Source organism: Saccopteryx leptura, chromosome 2, assembly GCF_036850995.1.
Source record: "Saccopteryx leptura isolate mSacLep1 chromosome 2, mSacLep1_pri_phased_curated, whole genome shotgun sequence".
NCBI lineage: Eukaryota > Metazoa > Chordata > Mammalia > Chiroptera > Emballonuridae > Saccopteryx > Saccopteryx leptura.
The window spans coordinates 364,454,790-364,474,129 of record NC_089504.1 but is presented as its reverse complement, the minus strand read 5'-3'; the positions used below and the strand labels follow the sequence as shown (position 1 = coordinate 364,474,129).

The window sequence follows — 19,340 nt, the reverse complement described above, 5'->3', positions numbered from 1 at the left end:
GGGTGCGCTCTTGGTCATAATGTTCGTGTCTTCTCTGTTTCACCGGCTTGAAAGTTCCCTTTTGTGTAGAGAAACTGTTCTTTTCGTGGGAAGGGTGGACATGGACTGATGCCTCCCCTCGGTGCTCCCCCCCCCCCCGGGCACCTGTCTGCCGGCGCCGTTCCCCTTGAGGAAGCGCTGGCACGGGGAGGCTCTGGCTCTGGGGGGGAGGCTGAGGGCACGGGGAGGCTCTGGCTCTGGGGGGGGAGGCTGAGGGTACGGGGAGGCTCTGGCTCTCGGGGTGGGGGGGGAGGCTGAGGGCACGGGGAGGCTCTGGCTCTGGGGGGGGAGGCTGAGGGCACGGGAGGCTCTGGCTCTGGGGGGGGAGGCTGAGGGCACGGGGAGGCTCTGGCTCTCGGGGTGGCCGGGGGGAGGCTGAGGGCACGGGGAGGCTCTGGCTCTGGGGGGGGAGGCTGAGGGCACGGGGAAGCTCTGGCTCTGGGGGGGAGGCTGAGGGCACGGGGAGGCTCTGGCTCTGGGGGGGAGGCTGAGGGCACGGGGAGGCTCTGGCTCTGGGGGGGGGAGGCTGAGGGCACGGGGAGGCTCTGGCTCTCGGGGTGGGGGGGGAGGCTGAGGGCACGGGGAGGCTCTGGCTCTGGGGGGGGAGGCTGAGGGCACGGGGAGGCTCTGGCTCTGGGGGGGGAGGCTGAGGGCACGGGGAGGCTCTGGCTCTCGGGGGGGGGAGGCTGAGGGCACGGGGAGGCTCTGGCTCTGGGGGGGGAGGCTGAGGGCACGGGGAGGCTCTGGCTCTGGGGGGGAGGCTGAGGGCACGGGGAGGCTCTGGCTCTGGGGGGGGAGGCTGAGGGCACGGGGAGGCTCTGGCTCTTGGGGGGGAGGCTGAGGGCACGGGGAGGCTCTGGCTCTGGGGGGGGAGGCTGAGGGCACGGGGAGGCTCTGGCTCTGGGGGGGGAGGCTGAGGGCACGGGGAGGCTCTGGCTCTGGGGGGGGAGGCTGAGGGCACGGGGAGGCTCTGGCTCTCGGGGGGGGAGGCTGAGGGCACGGGGAGGCTCTGGCTCTCGGGGGGGGAGGCTGAGGGCACGGGGAGGCTCTGGCTCTGGGGAGGGGGGGAGGCTGAGGGCACGGGGAGGCTCTGGCTCTCGGGGGGGGGAGGCTGAGGGCACGGGGAGGCTCTGGCTCTGGGGGGGAGGCTGAGGGCACGGGGAGGCTCTGGCTCTGGGGGGGGAGGCTGAGGGCACGGGGAGGCTCTGGCTCTGGGGGGGGAGGCTGAGGGCACGGGGAGGCTCTGGCTCTCGGGGTGGGGGGGGAGGCTCTGGCTCTGGGGGGGTGAGGCTGAGGGCATCAGAAGCTGCAGGAACGGGACTCGGGTTCTGGTTTGTTTGGTTGTTTTCCTGAGTGATGTAAACACTGTTTTGCTCCGCTCTGCCAAGCTAATGAGCCTCACTCCCCACTCAACTACCCATAATTGGTGGCTATTAGCTGTACAAATATTATTTTCTTCCCTGGCTATTTATGGTATCCTAGGAGGTGGCTGCGGGCCCCGCCTGGGGCACTGAGCAGAGCGCCTTAACCCTCTGAGCTCCCCTTTCCTTTGTAAACACAACCTCGGAGATCCAGAAGTTTTTTTTCTGTCTCCACGTCTGTGGTCCGTCTGGGGCGGGGGTGGGGTCACTCTGTTTCATGACCTGTTTTATGACCTGGTTTAGATTCAGACTATTATGACAGCAGAGAGGAGGAGCTTAAATGAATTATTATTATTATTTTTTTGCTTATTTTTAGCAAGCCCAACCCTGTGATTGGCTTCTTCTCATGTAAAACAGTCGTCACTCTAGGTTCCAGGTCTTTGTCTGTGACCTGGTCCCCCCCCCCCCATTAGGCACCTTCTCGCCAGCCCTCCCTGTCGGGCGCCCTCAGAGCAGACCACGCACTTGACCAAGGGCAGAGCTGCTCTGTGGGCACCAGGACCCTGTGCGGCTGGGCTGAGCGAGGCTCCTGATACAGGGGTGGGTCCGGCGCTCTGCGGGTGCCATCTTGAAATCCGCGGTAACTTTTGAGCGAGGGGATAATTGGGCCTTCGTCCCTTTGCGTTGCCGAGGACAGTCCTGCCTGAGGCGTCCCCTCTGGAAGAGGCCATCCCCTACGTGTATTTTCATTACTTATCCAGAAGCCACGTCTGTATGTTCAGATCTGTTCTCTGTTTGTGCCAGGGAATAAGAGGAGAATTGTATCGTACCTGAGAGAAAAAAGAGTGTGATGACCGGTCGCCTGTGTCTTCCTCGGGACTCGGTGACCCTGTTCTTGTCCACACAGATCTCCTCAAGGGCAGAGCGGAGGACCTGAAGCCAGACCCTTTCCTGCGCAAGAGCCCCTCCCTGGAGTCCCTGAGCAGACCCCCCTCTCTGGGCTTTGGAAGCACCAGGCTGCTGAGCGCCTCCACGGGGGGCCTGAAACCACCCAGCAAACTCAGGTACCGCGTTCGCAACGAGGAGTCGGAAGTGCCGGGTCGACAGAGAACCTTGTTCGCTCACTCACCCTGTTTTATCCCTTGTGGTCAGTTTACTTCCACACGCATCTCCCGCCCAGAGGAGGGCGTGGACCGCAGTGCCCTGCAAACGCAGGTCAGGCCGCGGGCGCGGAGGTGCGGGCGGAGGACGCGGTGGCGGCTGCTGGGCTCAGGACGTCTGTCTGGGGACACTCCGGCCAGCAGCCGCGGTGCCTTCCTGAGGAGCTCTGGCACAGAGTCAGGGGCGTGTGGGGGTGAGCTTGGGAAGGCTGGACCGTGGGCAGAGTCGGCTTTCCTCCCGGCACTGGCCGGGAGGTGGACAGGGAGGCTGTCACACTTGGAGAGGCAGGTGGGAGCCACGTGACCAAGGTATTTCGCTGCCAAGGGAAGATGTTTGTGCTCGTTTTGGTAAAAGCAGGGGGTGACCCCTGAGTCTGCAGGATCCGTTTCTGGTTGGTGTGGCGGCAGTGGCACAGGACATGGCGTTAGAGAGAACTTGAGCGGTGATGTGAGGGTGGCGGGGGACACGGGGAAGACAGAGACAGCAGGGGGGGCACGAGGCCAGGCTTCGCTCCCCGTCTCTGCCACCTGCTCCCTCCTCAGGGCTCCTGGTGACCTGTCCACTCTGCTTCTCCACCCTGCGGTCACTCCCCTGCCTCTCCATGTGGGGTCAGTCCTCTCAAACACTGAGTGTGTCCTGGGTCAAACACCTCCCGTGACTGCCGTCCACCTCCCGTGACTCCACTATCCATCTCCCGTGACTGCTGTCCACCTCCCGTGACTGCTGTCCACCTCCCGTGACTCCACTGTCCACCTCCCGTGACTGCTGTCCACCTCCCGTGACTGCTGTCCACCTCCCGTGACTCCGCTGTCCACCTCCCGTGACTCTGCCGTCCACCTCCCGTGACTCCGCTGTCCACCTCCCGTGACTGCTGTCCACCTCCCGTGACTCCGCTGTCCACCTCCCGTGACTGCTGTCCACCTCCCGTGACTCCTCCGTCCACCTCCCGTGACTCCTCTGTCCACCTCCCGTGACTGCCGTCCACCTCCCGTGACTCCGCTGTCCACCTCCCGTGACTCCGCTGTCCACCTCCCGTGACTGCCGTCCACCTCCCGTGACTGCCGTCCACCTCCCGTGACTCCTCTGTCCACCTCCCGTGACTGCCGTCCACCTCCCGTGACTCCTCTGTCCACCTCCCATGACTGCCGTCCACCTCCCGTGACTTCGCTGTCCACCTCCCGTGACTGCCGTCCACCTCCCGTGACTCCTCTGTCCACCTCCCGTGACTGCTGTCCACCTCCCGTGACTCCTCTGTCCACCTCCCGTGACTGCTGTCCACCTCCTGTGACTCTGCTGTCCACCTCCCGTGACTCCTCCGTCCACCTCCCGTGACTCCGCTGTCCACCTCCCATGACTGCCGTCCACCTCCCGTGACTCCGCTGTCCACCTTCCATGACTGCCGTCCACCTCCTGTGACTCCGCTGTCCACCTCCCATGACTGCTGTCCACCTCCCGTGACTCCGCTGTCCACCTCCCATGACTCTGTTGTCCACACTTCGGCCCGCACTTCCTCTGTGGCTCTTCCGGAGTCTCCGCGTCTCAGCACGCCCCGGCTCAGGTGCCAGGATACCCCAGCCCTTTCCCCCCAGAGCCTGTTTGCTCCTCACCTTTGCAACGTAGTGCAGGCGCTTCTGCCCACAGACAAGCGTCTGGCTTGACCTGTCTTCTGTTTCTCCTTCCACACTCCTGAATTCCACTTCTCTTTCGAGGTCACACTATGCATGAGCTCGTCGCTAACTACCCAGGAATTATCGACACCCTTTCCTTTGTCTTGGGTGGCTTACACTCTTTTGGGTGTTAAGTCATTGCTGCATAGGATGCATGTCTTTGTCCTTAGTTAGACTGTAATTCAGAAGACAACAAGGACTCCACCTGACATCTCTGTGTCGTTCTCAACCCCCAGAATTGTGCTACACACACATTTCACTCAGTAAATACTTACAGAGCAGGTAGATCGGTGAGTGCACAGAATTGGCTGTTCTGGGGGGATGGCCTTTGATAGACATCGTAACCTCCATGAGGAATTCTAGACAAGGGTTTTGTGAAAGTCTGGATACACTCCACTCCTGCCGCCTCTCTGGGTGTGGTCTGTGTTTGGGCCCCGGTAGATGAAGTCATATCATTCAGAGGTTTAATTTACAGCCCAGGTTTTGCAGGTCTGTCTTGTTTATGTGCAAAAGATTTCAGTAATCAAAACAGGTTTTAAGAACCAAAATTAGTGCTATTCCGAATTCGCTCTTCTCTTCATGCCAAAAAGGCTATGTGTATATTAGTATGCTATTTATATTGTACCTTTTATCATGAAAGCTTAAATTAATGAAGTTAATTTGTGACTTAGTTTTTTATATTCATGTTATTGAGACAAAACCAATGGCAGAATAGAAATTAAGTTCCATACTATTATATATATATTTTTTTTTCTTTTTTTTTTTTTCCAATCATCTAGTTAGCTCTATTTTTTAAAGAAAACTGCTTGGTAAATATTTTAGTTAGCCATTTATACAGAAACTCTTCCTTTTAATTTTTTACTGATTGATTTTAGAGCGAGAGGAAGCAAGGAAAAGAGAGAAAATAAGAGAGAGACAGCAATTTGTTATTCCACTTATTTATGCATTCATTTGTTGCTTCTTGCATGTACTCTAACCAGGGATCGATCCCGCAACCTTGGCATATCAGGACGATGCTCTAACCAGCTGAGCTACCCAGCTGGGGCCAGAAACTCTTTCTTAAACATGTATTTCAGTCTTCCCTCATCTGTCAAGCCCAGAAATTCAGCTCCCAGAAGTGAAATGAGACCAGGCCAGGCAGTCAACACAGGCAGTTTCCCTAACTTTGTGATCAGCAGCAACTCTGACCACAGAAAGTCATGGGTTTGAGTTTGCAAACGTGTCAGCTAGGAGGGCAAGCAGTCACCAGCTTGTGCAGGAAAGGTCCTGATTCAAGTGTGATGTTTTTCTCAAAAACTTCTCTACCTTGATTCAGATGGCCAAGACCTAGAATCATCCCGTTAACCCTTTGTGAATCATTTAAAATATTTTTATTAAATATGGGCTGGACATCAAATGACAGTAATAGATACGGGTAACGTACAAGGAATACCCACCCAATGGAGATCCACGTGGGGACCAGGAAAAGGACATTGTTATCACTTTTAAAATTTCCTTTTAACCCCTCCCTGGCCCGCTCCAAGGTCAATGCCGTTCTGCATGTTAAGACTTTCCTTGCTTTTCTTTACAATTTCACCACGCATTTTGTATCCCAAGTAGTACATACATGTTACATTATTTAAATTGCATATTTGCAATTTTGTTTACATAGAAATATTGTGGGGGGTTTAATTCAAAATTGTTTCTACTGTTCAAGTTATTGCATAATCTGTCATTCATTGTTTTTTGTTTTTTTTACTGCTACATAGTATTCTCCTATATAAATAGAGCACAGCTGACCCAGTTCCCTAAGGATGTGTGTTTGGCTGTTGTAAAAAGTGCTGCTGCTGGTGGCGGCAAAGACGGCACCAGTGGTCACTGCCCGTTAGAGAGCTTGGCTCAGAAGCCTCAGTACCTGAATTCTGGCTAAGAAAGCATTCAGTGCCGGGACTCACACTATAAGAGAGGGTTTGTTTAGAGAGTCACAGAGGTGGGGAGAGTGAGCCTCTGAAGAAGCAGGCTCAGGAAACAAGTTGCAGGAGCAAAAGAAGGGCCATAGGAGCTCAGGTGAAGGAGAGAGGCAAGGGGAACGCAGGTGGAATGAGGTGGGTGGGGGGCAGGTGTGTTCCAGAGAGAGCTGTGGGGGGGCCTCTGTCCTCGGGGCTTTTAGGGAGGGGGATTTTAGGGGTGGTCCTGGGGGAGGATCTCAGCGGAATATTCATGAGCTCTCCAGCTGTGTCCTTTAGGGTCGTGGTCTCCACTGATTGGTCGAGCCAGTGGAGGGGTTCTGTCATGGCAGCTGGTCCTGAGGTCAGCCGGGTTGGGGGGGGGTATGGCTTTGTCTGGTTTTGCTGCTTTTCTGGGCCTGGGGCTGAAACATAACTGAGGCCTCGATGTTGTCCCTAGGGGTCTAAACTTAAGGGAATGGTCATGTAAGAGCCCACATGGGGGTCCCATGAGGCCAACCTGGGTCCTATTGTTCCTCCTCCAAGGGGGCTTACTGCATGACCCACGACATGCCAGGGGAGGAGAGGTCAGAGGACGGTCTACCACATGACCAGTGATATAAGGGGTCAGGGACTCTATACCACAGGACCAGGATTGTGCTGGGGGCAGAAGGGTCATCCTTGGGGTGAAGTCTTTGTTTTGCCAGCTCTGCCTGTTGCCAGGCACCCAGGACTCTCTGCCCTGGTGACCTTCCATACCTCACCCATCGTCCTTGCTCTGCTCCTTCCGCTCTACCTGCCCACCGCACCGCCGTGAATGCTCCAGTGCCCTGATGATGTGAATACATCTGGGAGTAGAGCCTGCCACCCCGGACATTGTTGCCTATGACCATTGACGCTCCAGAGCTGTCACCCCCTGTTCTTCGTGCTCTGTCCCCACACTTCTGCCGTGGGGCTGGAAGTAGGGACCTGTCCCAAGATGAGAGGAACATGATTCTTCTTTCATAGCATCCTTCCCAGGAGAAACCGCGTGATCCTAAGGTCCACTCATGGTTTGGGTAACTTTAGGTAGCGGATAGGTAAACATTGACATTTATAGGAAAATTGAGGATGGGGCACGTCAACTCTTTTTTTTTTTCTAAAGTGAGAAGCAGGGAGGCAAGAAAGACTCCTGCAGGCACCCGACCAGGACCCACCCGGCATGCCCACCAGGGGGCGATGCTCTGTCCAGCTGGGCCATTGCTCCGATGTGATGGGAGCCACTCTAGAGCCTGAGGCGGAGGCCACAGAGCCATCCTCAGCGCCCAGGCCAACTTTGCTCCAATGGAGCCTTGGCTGCGGGAGGGGAAGAGAGAGACAGAGAGGAAGGAGAGGGGGAGGGGTGGAGAAGCAGATGGGCGCTTCTCCTGTGTGCCCTGGCCGGGAATTGAACCCGGGACTTCCACACGCTGGGTTGACTGAGCAAGGCCGGGTGCAACAGCTCTTATCTCTCGGGACGCCAAGTGTTACTTGAAATCACTTCCGGTGGTTGAACAGGCGCGAGAACTGAGTGACTGTGCCGTGAACCGAGGAGCAGTGCCGCCTGTGGTGTAGGCAGAGCCCCCTCTGAACCGTCTCTGCCGACTGTGGCCTTTGTCTCCGGTCCCGGCCCCTCCCTGTACGTAGCCAACCTGGTATATGACGTGTGGATGTTGGCACGGCCTCCAAACACCTGAGGTGTTTTTCCCACAGATGATATCTTTAATTAAAATGATACTGTACTTAAATAACGGGCTAGATGGCGAGAGCCACAGATGGATTCAAGGAAACGTTTTTAAAAACTCTTTCTAGACTTCTCATAGCCAAGAAACACAATTTAATTTTTCTCTGTTACCGCGAGCCGTGACAGAGGTGTGTGGCTCGTGGGACCGACCGTTGTTTCTAGCATCTGGCTGGCATGACCTCAGCTTCTGTTCATAATGATCTGATTGTTACTTCTCTGTGTGCTTGAGGGTTCTGGGATTTTTCATCTCCTCTTTATCGTGTGCTCTTCCCTCTAACTAGTGTGGAAAGGAGAGACCCCCTGGCTGCCCTGGCGCGGGAATACGGCGGCTCCAAGCGCAACGCCCTCCTGAAGTGGTGTCAGAAGAAGACGGAAGGCTATGCGGTAAGAAGGCACGCGGCCGCCAGCTCCCCGCTGCTCTGGGCAGCGGCCGGCCGGGGCCAGCTCGTGTTTCTCTGTGTGGGTGTTTCCCTGCGTGGACAGGCCCGTGTGCCTGTGAGAGCCACCTTCCTGCTTCCTCAGGGCGGGCGGCCAGGCAGGGTGCCCTCCGCGCTCTGCACAGAGGTGTCAGGCGGGGTGCCCTCCGCGCTCTGCACAGAGGTGCCAGGCAGGGTGCCCTCCGCGCTCGGCACAGAGGAGTCAGGCAGGGTGCCCTCCGCGCTCGGCACAGAGGTGCCAGGCAGGGTGCCCTCCGCGCTCGGCACAGAGGAGTCAGGCAGGGTGCCCTCCGCGCTCGGCACAGAGGTGCCAGGCAGGGTGCCCTCCGCGCTCGGCACAGAGGTGCCAGGCAGGGTGCCCTCCGCGCTCTGCACAGAGGAGTCAGGCGGGGTGCCCTCCGCGCTCGGCACAGAGGAGTCAGGCGGGGTGCCCTCCGCGCTCGGCACAGAGATGTTAGGCGGGGTGCCCTCCGCGCTCTGCACAGAGGAGTCAGGCGGGGTGCCCTCCGCGCTCTGCACAGAGGTGTCAGGCAGGGTGCCCTCCGCGCTCGGCACAGAGGAGTCAGGCAGGGTGCCCTCCGCGCTCGGCACAGAGGAGTCAGGCAGGGTGCCCTCCGCGCTCGGCACAGAGGAGTCAGGCAGGGTGCCCTCCGCGCTCGGCACAGAGGTGCCAGGCAGGGTGCCCTCCGCGCTCGGCACAGAGGTGTCAGGCAGAGAGGCACGTGGGGCCAAGAGCCAGTCTGCACTTCGCCTAACAGCCGTGTGCTTGAGCACGGAGCTCCATCCCCTGTGGGAAAAGGGGTGACAGAGTCCCCAACCAGTGCACCCCCACAGGCAGCCCCAGCCTCAGGAAACAACTGCCATAGCGTCTTCCCCCGAAGGCTGTCTTTTTCTAAATCACAGGAAAGGTCCCACAAAGGCTGACCTCCAGAATTCCTCTGTTGCTGTGAGATTTGTTTTTACTTAATTTAGGAATTTCAGTTCACCAGAACGGTCTTTGTTTTCTCTGAAAGCCAGACAAGAAAGTGACAACGGATATCAGATTAAGCTTTTCCATTATGAAGTATCGCGCACAGAGATAAGCAGGCATCAGATATAAATAATAGCTTCAGGCAGTCGCTTCTCACATCCCAGAAAGAGCGGAGGGCGCTCCCGGTTCTCCGGAGTCTTTTCAGGTGACTTCTGAGTCACGACCGCTCACTGCTCCCAGCGTAAGTCACCAACAATTATTTTCCTTATCGTCGTCTGCAGAACTCTGCACCTCTGAATGCTATTTTAGTTTTGCCTGCATTTCAACTTTATAAAATGAAAAAAAAAAAAGATTCTGACATTTGCACCTGGCTTATTTCACACAGTATTAAGATGTATCCGTACGGCTGTTGCATATACATATGAGCTTTAGTTTTATCGATGCCCAAATAAACCTATAGCTTGATCCGTAGCTGTGTCACATATAGTTTGCCCACTTCATGGGTCATACCATGATATACTTAACCATTCTTTTATTTATATCTTTTTTTTTAATGAGAGGAGGGGAGGCAGACAGACTCCTGCATGCGCTCTGACTGGTACCCACCTGGCAAGCCCACCAGGGGGCGATGCTCTGCCCATTTAGGACCCTTGCTCTGTTGCATCCAGAGCCATTTTTTAGCGCCTGAGGCTGAGCTCATGGAGCCGTCCTCAGCGCCCTGGGCCAGCTCGCTTTAATTGAGCCATGGCTTTGGAAGGAGGAGAGAGGGAGGGGGGAGAGAGAAAAGTGAGAGGGGCCAGGGTGGAGAAGCAAATGGGTGCTTCTCCTGTGTGCCCTGGCCAGGAATCAAACCCAGGACATCCCATACCAGGCTGACGCTCTACCATTGAGTCAACCTGCCAGGGACACAACCTACCATGTTTTTAACAACATGGGGGAAAGGCATGGGAAAGCTGGGATGGAGGAAAAAAGGGAGTGGGAGTTGACAATTTTAAAGAGAGTGTTTATTCAAGGGAAAAATAAAATAATCCAACTTCTAGAAAACACAGGAAACTATTATCATAACCTTGAAATAGACCATCTGCTTCTCTCCCCCTCCGCCTTCTCTCTCTCTTTCTTATCCTCCCACAGCCAGTGGCTCAATTGGTTCCAGCACATCGGCCCCGGGCACTGAGGATGGCTTTGTGGAGCCTCCGCCTCAGGCACTAAAAATAGCTCAGTTGTGAGCATGGCCCCAGATGGGCAGATCATCGGCCCCAGACAGGGATTGCTGGGTGGATCCCAGTCGGGGCACATGGGGAAATCTGTCTCTCTTATCTCCCCTCCTATCTCTTGAAAAGGAGGAAAAACAGTTAAAAAAAAATTTTTTTGAAGATGCTGGCACCCTTGGTCTCCTGTCCCAAGGCCAGGCTTTTCAGGTGGCAGGGACAGAGGAAGGAGGAAATGGCGTGGAAACAGACCCCGGCCCAGGGAGTTGACCCCCAGCAAGGCTGGGATTCCCTTCGTGCAATAGCAGAGTGTCTCACAGTCAGTCTGCCCCAAGAACAAACACGTCTTGTGTCTATATCCCTTTTACATTAATGTCTTTTCATTGTTTCTGTTAAAAAAATGGGGGGGGGGGGGAGAGTTAGTCAAGTTCATGGCTAATAACAGAGACTCTCCCAGGACAAACTTGCTTCTGATCCCTTGTTTTTTCTGTTAGCTGCTCTGTCCCTCTGCTTGGCCGGGTGCTAAGGAGGAGTTAGACAATGCAACATTGTATCGCTCAGAGGAGTTACGCAATAGGGCATTTCTAGTCTGACAGCAAGGAGATTTCCAGCTGTTGTGATTTTTTTTGTTTTGTTTTATGAACATCTTGAAACAAGTTTCCAAAGCACCTTACCTTTGATGAAACCCAAAGCTTGTTATGCCTGGAGTATTTTTCATTCATTGGTAAACTTTGGTAAATTTTAAAGGTAAATAGAAATCATAGCTATCTGATTTATTTACTCATAAAATATTTCCTGTCTAGACCTGTTTGTCTAAGATGCTTCATAAGGCTACTTTTTTTTTATTTTTTAATTTTAGTGAACTGAGAGGCAGGGAAGCAGAGAGACAGACTCTCACATGCGGCCTGACCGGGATCCACCCGGCAAGCCCCCTACCAGGTGATGCTCTGCCCATCTGGGGCTGCTGCTCCATTGCTCGGCAACCAAGCCATCTCAGCGCCTGAGGCGGGGCCATAGAGCCATCCTCAGTGGCCGGGGCCAAATTGCTTGAACCATTCAAGCCTGTGGGAGGAGAAGAGAGAAAGAGAGAGAAAGAGAAGGGGGAAGGGTGGAGAAGCAGATGAGTGCTTCTCCTGTGTGCCCTGACCAGGAATCAAACCCGGGACTTCCACATGCTGGGCCGACGCTCTACCGCTGAGCCAACTGGCCAGGGCCAATATAACTTTCTTTTTTATCCCACCAATGAATAGGATGCTAGATTACGACAAAACTCTTCATATATTAACTTAATGAATGTTTATTGAAGAGCCTGTTTGGTGCTAGGTAATCCTTCAGGGGCAGGGAAGAGAGCAGCGAATGTATCAGGCAAAATTCGTTCTCATGCAACTTACCTTCTCTTGGTGCAAGTCAGTTTATTAAAATAGAAAAGTAGCCTGACCAGGCGGTGGCACAGTGGATTGAGCATCAGACTGGGTGGGACACGGAAGACCCAGGTTCGAAACCCCGAGGTCGCCGGCTTCAGCACGGGCTCATCCGGCTTGAGCACAAGCTTATCACTGACTTTAGCACGGGGCCGCTGGCTTGAGCAAGGGGTCACTCGCTCTGCTGATTTATTTACTCATAAAATATTTCTTGTCTAGATCTATTTGTCTAAGATGAGACAAATAGGGCACATATGAGAAAGTAATCAGTGAACAACTAAGGTGCTGCAACAAAGAATTGATGTTTCTCATCTCTCTTCCTTCCTGTCTGTCCCTACCTGTCCCTCTCTCTGACTCTGTCTCTGTCAAAAAAAGAAAGAAAGAAAGAAAGAAAGATAGAAAGAAAGAAAAGAAAAGAAAAGAAAAGAAAAGAAAAGAAAAGAAAAGAAAAGAAAAGAAAAGTGTGTGCTGTATTGAAAGGTGGTGTGACCTGGGGGGGGGGAATAAGGCAGGGAAGGAGGACTGGATATGTTTGGTGTGTCGATATGATTATAACACAGAGGTGGGGGAGGTGACATCTGAGGGACGGCCCACCTCACCTGAGTGACTGTGAGGACTTAGTGTTTCCACCAGGGTCCGCCTCTCACCAGGCGCTAGGCTTGGAAGGTCAGGAAGGGGAGGTTGTCCCTTTCACGACCTTATCGGTTGGAATTTAACGGGTTTTAAGGCGGCCTTTCTGTTGGGCGGCACTGAAAAGTGGGACTGGCCGGCCAGCCCGGGTGCTGAGCCCGGTTCAGCCTTGGGCGTCCACCCCTTCCTCAGCCCAGAGCGGAGGGGCGAGTCCACCCCTTCCTCAGCCCAGAGCGGAGGGGCGAGTCCACCCCTTCCTCAGCCCAGAGGGGCGAGTCCACCCCTTCCTCAGCCCAGAGGGACGAGTCCACCCCTTCCTCAGCCCAGAGGGGCGAGTCCACCCCTTCCTCAGCCCAGAGGGACGAGTCCACCCCTTCCTCAGCCCAGAGCGGAGGGATGAGTCCACCCCCTTCCTCAGCCCAGAGGGGCGAGTCTACCCCTTCCTCAGCCCAGAGGGACGAGTCCACCCCTTCCTCAGCCCAGAGGGACGAGTCCACCCCTTCCTCAGCCCAGAGGGATGAGTCCACCCCTTCCTCAGCCCAGAGGGGCGAGTCCACCCCTTCCTCAGCCCAGAGGGACGAGTCCACCCCTTCCTCAGCCCAGAGGGACGAGTCCACCCCTTCCTCAGCCCAGAGGGACGAGTCCACCCCTTCCTCAGCCCAGAGGGACGAGTCCACCCCTTCCTCAGCCCAGAGCGGAGGGGCGAGTCCACCCCTTCCTCAGCCCAGAGGGGCGAGTCCACCCCTTCCTCAGCCCAGAGGGACGAGTCCACCCCTTCCTCAGCCCAGAGCGGAGGGGCGAGTCCACCCCCTTCCTCAGCCCAGAGGGACGAGTCCACCCCTTCCTCAGCCCAGAGCGGAGGGGCGAGTCCACCCCCTTCCTCAGCCCAGAGGGGCGAGTCCACCCCTTCCTCAGCCCAGAGGGACGAGTCCACCCCTTCCTCAGCCCAGAGGGACGAGTCCACCCCTTCCTCAGCCCAGAGCGGAGGGGCGAGTCCACCCCTTCCTCAGCCCAGAGGGACGAGTCCACCCCTTCCTCAGCCCAGAGGGACGAGTCCACCCCTTCCTCAGCCCAGAGGGACGAGTCCACCCCTTCCTCAGCCCAGAGGGACGAGTCCACCCCTTCCTCAGCCCAGAGCGGAGGGGCGAGTCCACCCCTTCCTCAGCCCAGAGCGGAGGGATGAGTCCACCCCTTCCTCAGCCCAGAGGGACGAGTCCACCCCTTCCTCAGCCCAGAGGGACGAGTCCACCCCTTCCTCAGCCCAGAGCGGAGGGATGAGTCCACCCCTTCCTCAGCCCAGAGCGGAGGGGCGAGTCCACCCCCTTCCTCAGCCCAGAGCGGAGGGACGAGTCCACCCCTTCCTCAGCCCAGAGCGGAGGGACGAGTCCACCCCTTCCTCAGCCCAGAGCGGAGGGACGAGTCCACCCCTTCCTCAGCCCAGAGGGACGAGTCCACCCCTTCCTCAGCCCAGAGGGACGAGTCCACCCCTTCCTCAGCCCAGAGCGGAGGGATGAGTCCACCCCTTCCTCAGCCCAGAGGGACGAGTCCACCCCTTCCTCAGCCCAGAGCGGAGGGGCGAGTCCACCCCTTCCTCAGCCCAGAGCGGAGGGGCGAGTCCACCCCCTTCCTCAGCCCAGAGCGGAGGGGCGAGTCCACCCCTTCCTCAGCCCAGAGGGGCGAGTCCACCCCTTCCTCAGCCCAGAGCGGAGGGATGAGTCCACCCCTTCCTCAGCCCAGAGCGGAGGGGCGAGTCCACCCCTTCCTCAGCCCAGAGCGGAGGGGCGAGTCCACCCCTTCCTCAGCCCAGAGGGGCGAGTCCACCCCTTCCTCAGCCCAGAGGGACGAGTCCACCCCCTTCCTCAGCCCAGAGCGGAGGGGCGAGTCCACCCCTTCCTCAGCCCAGAGGGGCGAGTCCACCCCTTCCTCAGCCCAGAGCGGAGGGATGAGTCCACCCCTTCCTCAGCCCAGAGCGGAGGGGCGAGTCCACCCCTTCCTCAGCCCAGAGGGACGAGTCCACCCCTTCCTCAGCCCAGAGCGGAGGGGCGATGCACCCACGTCCCAGGTGGGGACGGAGCAGGACGGCACAAGGTTCTATCCACTGCTCAGCGTGGCGTGCAGTTCAGAAACTCATGAATTGTCTATTTCTGGAATTTTCCACTTAATATTTTTAGACTGTGGTTGACCATGGGTAACGGAAACCATAGATAGCAACACCGCAGATGGGAGGGGGGGTACTGTGCTGGCGGCATCTCGTTTCAGAGGTTTACACGGCTGGACAGACCAGTGATTCCGAAGCTCTTTTATGTTTTTTCCATTGATTTGAAAGAGAGAAAGAGAGGGAGGGAGGGAGAGAGAGAGAGAGAGAGAGAGAGAAGCATCAACTCATTGTTTCACTTAGTTGTCCTGTTTACTTGAGTACACGTTGATTGCTTCTCCTATGTGCCCTGATCGGGATCGAACCTCTGCTGCGCCCGGTGGACGAGTTGCTCAGTGGGTAGAGCATCAGCCGGGCATGTAGACTTCCCGGGTTAGATCCCCAGATCCCCGGCCAGGGCACACAGATCTGCTTCTCTTCCTCTCCTTCTCCCCTTTCTCTCTCTCTCTTTCCCTCCTGCAGCTAGCGGCTGGATGGGTTCAAGCCTGGCCCCTGGCGCTGAGGATGGCTCAGTTGATTGGAGCACCAGCCTCAGAAGAGAGGGGGCAGGGGATGCTGCTCAGGGGATCCAGGTTGGGGCGCATGCAGGAGTCTGTCTCTCTATCTCCCCTCCTCTCACTTAAAAAAAATAAAAGCCCTATGCCACAGAGAGAGGGGGGGGGCAGAGAGAATGTGCACGCAGTGGGTTATTTATCTCAAGTCTCTTGAGTTCATTTACTGCCTAAGTGCACATTTATTTTCTAATAACACATTCTACATGTTAGTAAATGAACGCTATTTTCTATAACAAGCCTGTTTTACAAAGCTTTGTTGCCATTGTGTGCTTCCGAGGTAACGGTTTTACTCCTGAAAGATTAAACCAGAAAACCGGGGTGAAGCGCTGGGTGCTCCAAGGGGCCCCTTTGCTCCTCTCGGGAAACTTGAAGCGGAATGACTGTGATCCGTGTGGAGTGACGGAAGCCCCGTGGGTTTAAGCTCACGTGAGACCTCTGCCCGTCCTGCCTGGCATCCTCTTCAGGGAGCTGCTGTGGCCCCGGGGCACAACCACCCTCTGACCAGTCCTTCCTCGCTGCCCCTCAGGAAGAGACTTCCAGTGAGGGATTTCGTCAGGACCTCTGTCCACACCTTTGTTTCTTCCCAAAGCATCCCGTCGCGTCACACTGCGATTTACATCTTACCTCTTCATTTTGACCAGCGCCAAATCCAGGTTTGGGGACCTGATCGTTTTTGTGTCACAAGCATGGAGCCCATGGAGTGGAGCTGCAGGGCCCGGGGGGGGGCCTGGCCGAGCTGTGAGGATGGAGGAAGTTAGGAACCAGCCGCCTCCAGTGCCCTTGTCTCAGGAGGCGCGCTGTCAGCCTGCAGTGGCGGCAGCAGGAGGGGGCTCCCCGCGGTTCCAGTTCAGGGCCTTGTGGGGGGGGGGGGGGCAGGCTAGAGGGAGGCTCCCGACCCCAACCTGAGACAGCCCGTGAAGGCGGGTTGAGCACGGGAAGACTGAAGTGGTTTGTAGTTCAAGGTTGGGGTGTAGCGACCACACTAATGTTGCGCGTGCACGCGTGCACACGTGTAACAGGTATGTCTGGAACAGCCGCCGTGTGTGGTGCTCAGCTCCCAGGTTCCGACCTTCCAGAAGGGCGTCGGTCAAGGGCCGAGCGATAGACCACGGAGAAATCAAAGAGACGGGCCGGGAGGAGGCCCGGGGGCTGTGCAGAGAAGTGAGGACGCTGGGGCAGGACCTGGGGGAACTCTGGATGGGCAGGGCGTGCTGTGAGCGGGTGTGAGCCCCTGGACCAGAGGGACGGGCAGAGCCAGCCCTACGGAACCGGGTGCAAGGGTCACCAGGCAGAGGCAGCCGTCAGCGTGAGGAGTTGGGACAGAACGCAGGCCCATGTGGCTGGGGGGGGGCGGGGAGACACTGGGCGGCAAGGTACGGAGTGGGCTGGGACAAGACTGGATAGTTAGTTGAGCATCTAGAGCAGGGGTCTCAAACTCGTGGCCCGTGGGCCGCATGCAGCCCGCCGAACAATTTTGTGCGGCCCGCAGACTAATCCACGGGCTTACTTAATTTTATCCAAAATATTTTGAACTTCGTGGATTAGTCTGCGGGCCGCACAAAATTGTTCGGCAGGCTGCATGTGGCCCGCGGGCCACGAGTTTGAGACCCCTGCTCTAGAGTGTAGGTTGATTTCCAGTGAGAACGGAACTCAGGGCTCCTGGGTGAGAGTTGAAATAAAACCCCACCAGCAGCAGTGTCCCGGCTGGAGAGTCGTGCCTGTGGTCACGCGCCATGCCTGTTGGTCACGCGCCGTGCCTGGGGTCACGCGCCGTACCTGTGGTCACGCGCCGTGCCTGTGGTCAGACGCCGTGCCTGGGGTCACGCGCCGTGCCTGGGGTCACGCGCCGTGCCTGTGGTCACACGCCATCCCAGCGGCACTTCCTGCGTCCCTCGTTAGTCCCCAAGGGCCTTCCGGAGTCCTGCGTACCTTCTCTGTAGGTCTATGGCTGTGGACCCCTGAGCTTTATTGTAGCAAATTCTGTGTGAACTAAAATGTTCTTTTCATCAGCTACAGGAACAGTCGTTATAAATAGCCAAAAAGATGAACGTTGGTTTTTTAAAAACTAAGCATTACATGATTCCATCTCACATGTAGTCAGAAAAGCACCAATGAAAAATAGATGTTGTTTTGGGGACTTCTTTTTTTAAATGAGGTTCCTACTCTGCTCTGGGTGGGAGTGTGCATGAATACTGCTTTTGGGGAGGAAAGTATGTGTCAGGAATCTCAAAAATGATTATGCCCTTTAACACAGAAATCGTGTTTCTCGAAATTGTGTTTCAGGAAAGTCAGCATGAAAACCTACAAGATAATCATTCCGAGCAAGTGTATTCTAGTTTTACTTACTTAGAATTACTTTAAAAGACCTGACAGTGATACAGATGTCTAAAAATAGGGGAATCAAGCTTAAAACCTGTTGCTTTGTACAAACACGTGGAAAGGGACCAGAAGGCGCCTGCCAGCTAGAGGACGTCGACGGAATCGAAGCCGTCTCTGTAGTGTGTTCCAGTTCTGTGACAGTAATTCGTGCCAGCGTCACACTGACGTGAACTGTGGTTGTCACATTTTATTCATGCTTTCCTGTGTGTTTTTCATTTTCTACAATGAACATGTACATTTTTAACAAAAAATAATTTTTTTATAATTGCATCTTTTTTGTTTTGTTTTGTTTTTTTACAGAGACAGAGAGTGAGTCAGAGAGAGGGATAGACAGGGACAGACAGACAGGAACGGAGAGAGATAAGAAGCATCAATCATTAGTTTTTCATTGCGCGTTGCAACACCTTAGTTGTTCATTGATTGCTTTCTCATATGTGCCTTGACTGCGGGCCTTCAGCAGACCGAGTAACCCCTTGCTGGAGCCAGCAACCTTGGGTTCAAGCTGGTGGGCTTTTTTGCTCAAACCAGATGAGCCCGCACTCAAGCTGGTGACCTCGGGGTCTCGAACCTGGGTCTTCCACATCCCAGTCCGACGCTCTATCCACTGCGCCACTGCCTGGTCAGGCTAATTGCATCTTTTTTAAAAGAAAGAAGCCAGGTGCAAAAAGCCACATCATTTATAATTCCCTTGACGTGAAACCTCTGGGGAGGGCCAACTTACAGAGTCAGAGAGCAGACTGGTGCTTGCCAGGTGCTGAGGGAGGGAGGCCAAGGGGTGACTGGGTGCAGGGTTCCTTGCTTTTGGGATTGATAAAAGTGTCCTGCAATTTGTGGTGTGGGTCACACAGCCCTGCGAACATACTAAAAGCTACTACTGCATGGTAAGTTTTAAAAGGGTGAGCTGGCCCTGGCCGGTTGGCTCAGCGGTAGAGCGTTGACCTGGTGTATGGAAGTCCTAGGTTCGATTCCTGGCCAGGGCACACAGGAGAAGCGCCCATCTGCTTCTCCACCCCTCCCCCTCTCCTTCCTCTCTGTCTCTTTTCCCTTCCCGCAGCCAAGGCTCCATTGGAGCAAAGTTGCCCTGGGCGCTGAGGATGGCTTCATGGCCTCCACCTCAGGCACTAGAATGGCTCTGGTCGCAACAGAGCAACGCCCCAGATGGGCAGAGCATCGCCCCTGGTGGGCGTGCCTGGTGGATCCTGGTCGTGCGCATGTGGGAGTCTGACTGCCTCCCGCTTCTCACTTCAGAAAAATACAAAAAAACAACAACAAAAAAACCAGAATAGGTAATTCAATTTAAAAAAAGGTAAGCTTTATGATATGTGAAATATATCTCAATAAACCTGTCATTTATTACTATTCTTTTTTTAAAAAAGGCAATTAGAAGAGCTTACATCTGGGGATTGGGAGGTGGCTAAGGGGGGGAGAGGTGGGAACAGCTATTTAACTGAGACATCAGACTATCCTGTTAAGCACACCTGCGTCTGACTTTGTGTCGTCGGCAAGAATGCGGGGGAGCAGGGGGGGAGAGAAGCAGGTGTCTCGCACTGGCGTTTATGGGGTGGGTAGGATTCCTAGGTGTTCGCTTTATTATGGTGATTCAGAGCCCATATCCTTTGTCTCCAATAATTTGGGGGCAAAAGTCTGAAGGAAAAGGGCCATAAAAGTGTA

The 19,340-nt window shown here is 55.6% G+C and overlaps 1 protein-coding gene across 3 annotated transcripts in view; it reads left to right on the top strand.

Moving 5' to 3' along the window:
- LOC136392635 (adenosine receptor A2b-like) overlaps positions 1 to 19,340 on the top strand; it is a 244,372-nt gene that overhangs the window by 149,116 nt on the left and 75,916 nt on the right. For all 3 annotated transcript variants that reach the window (XM_066364981.1, XM_066364980.1, XM_066364982.1), the window contains 2 exons: positions 2,308 to 2,464; positions 8,197 to 8,299. In XM_066364981.1, coding sequence (XP_066221078.1) covers positions 2,308 to 2,464; positions 8,197 to 8,299 — 260 coding nt within the window. The remainder of the gene's footprint in view (positions 1 to 2,307; positions 2,465 to 8,196; positions 8,300 to 19,340) is intronic.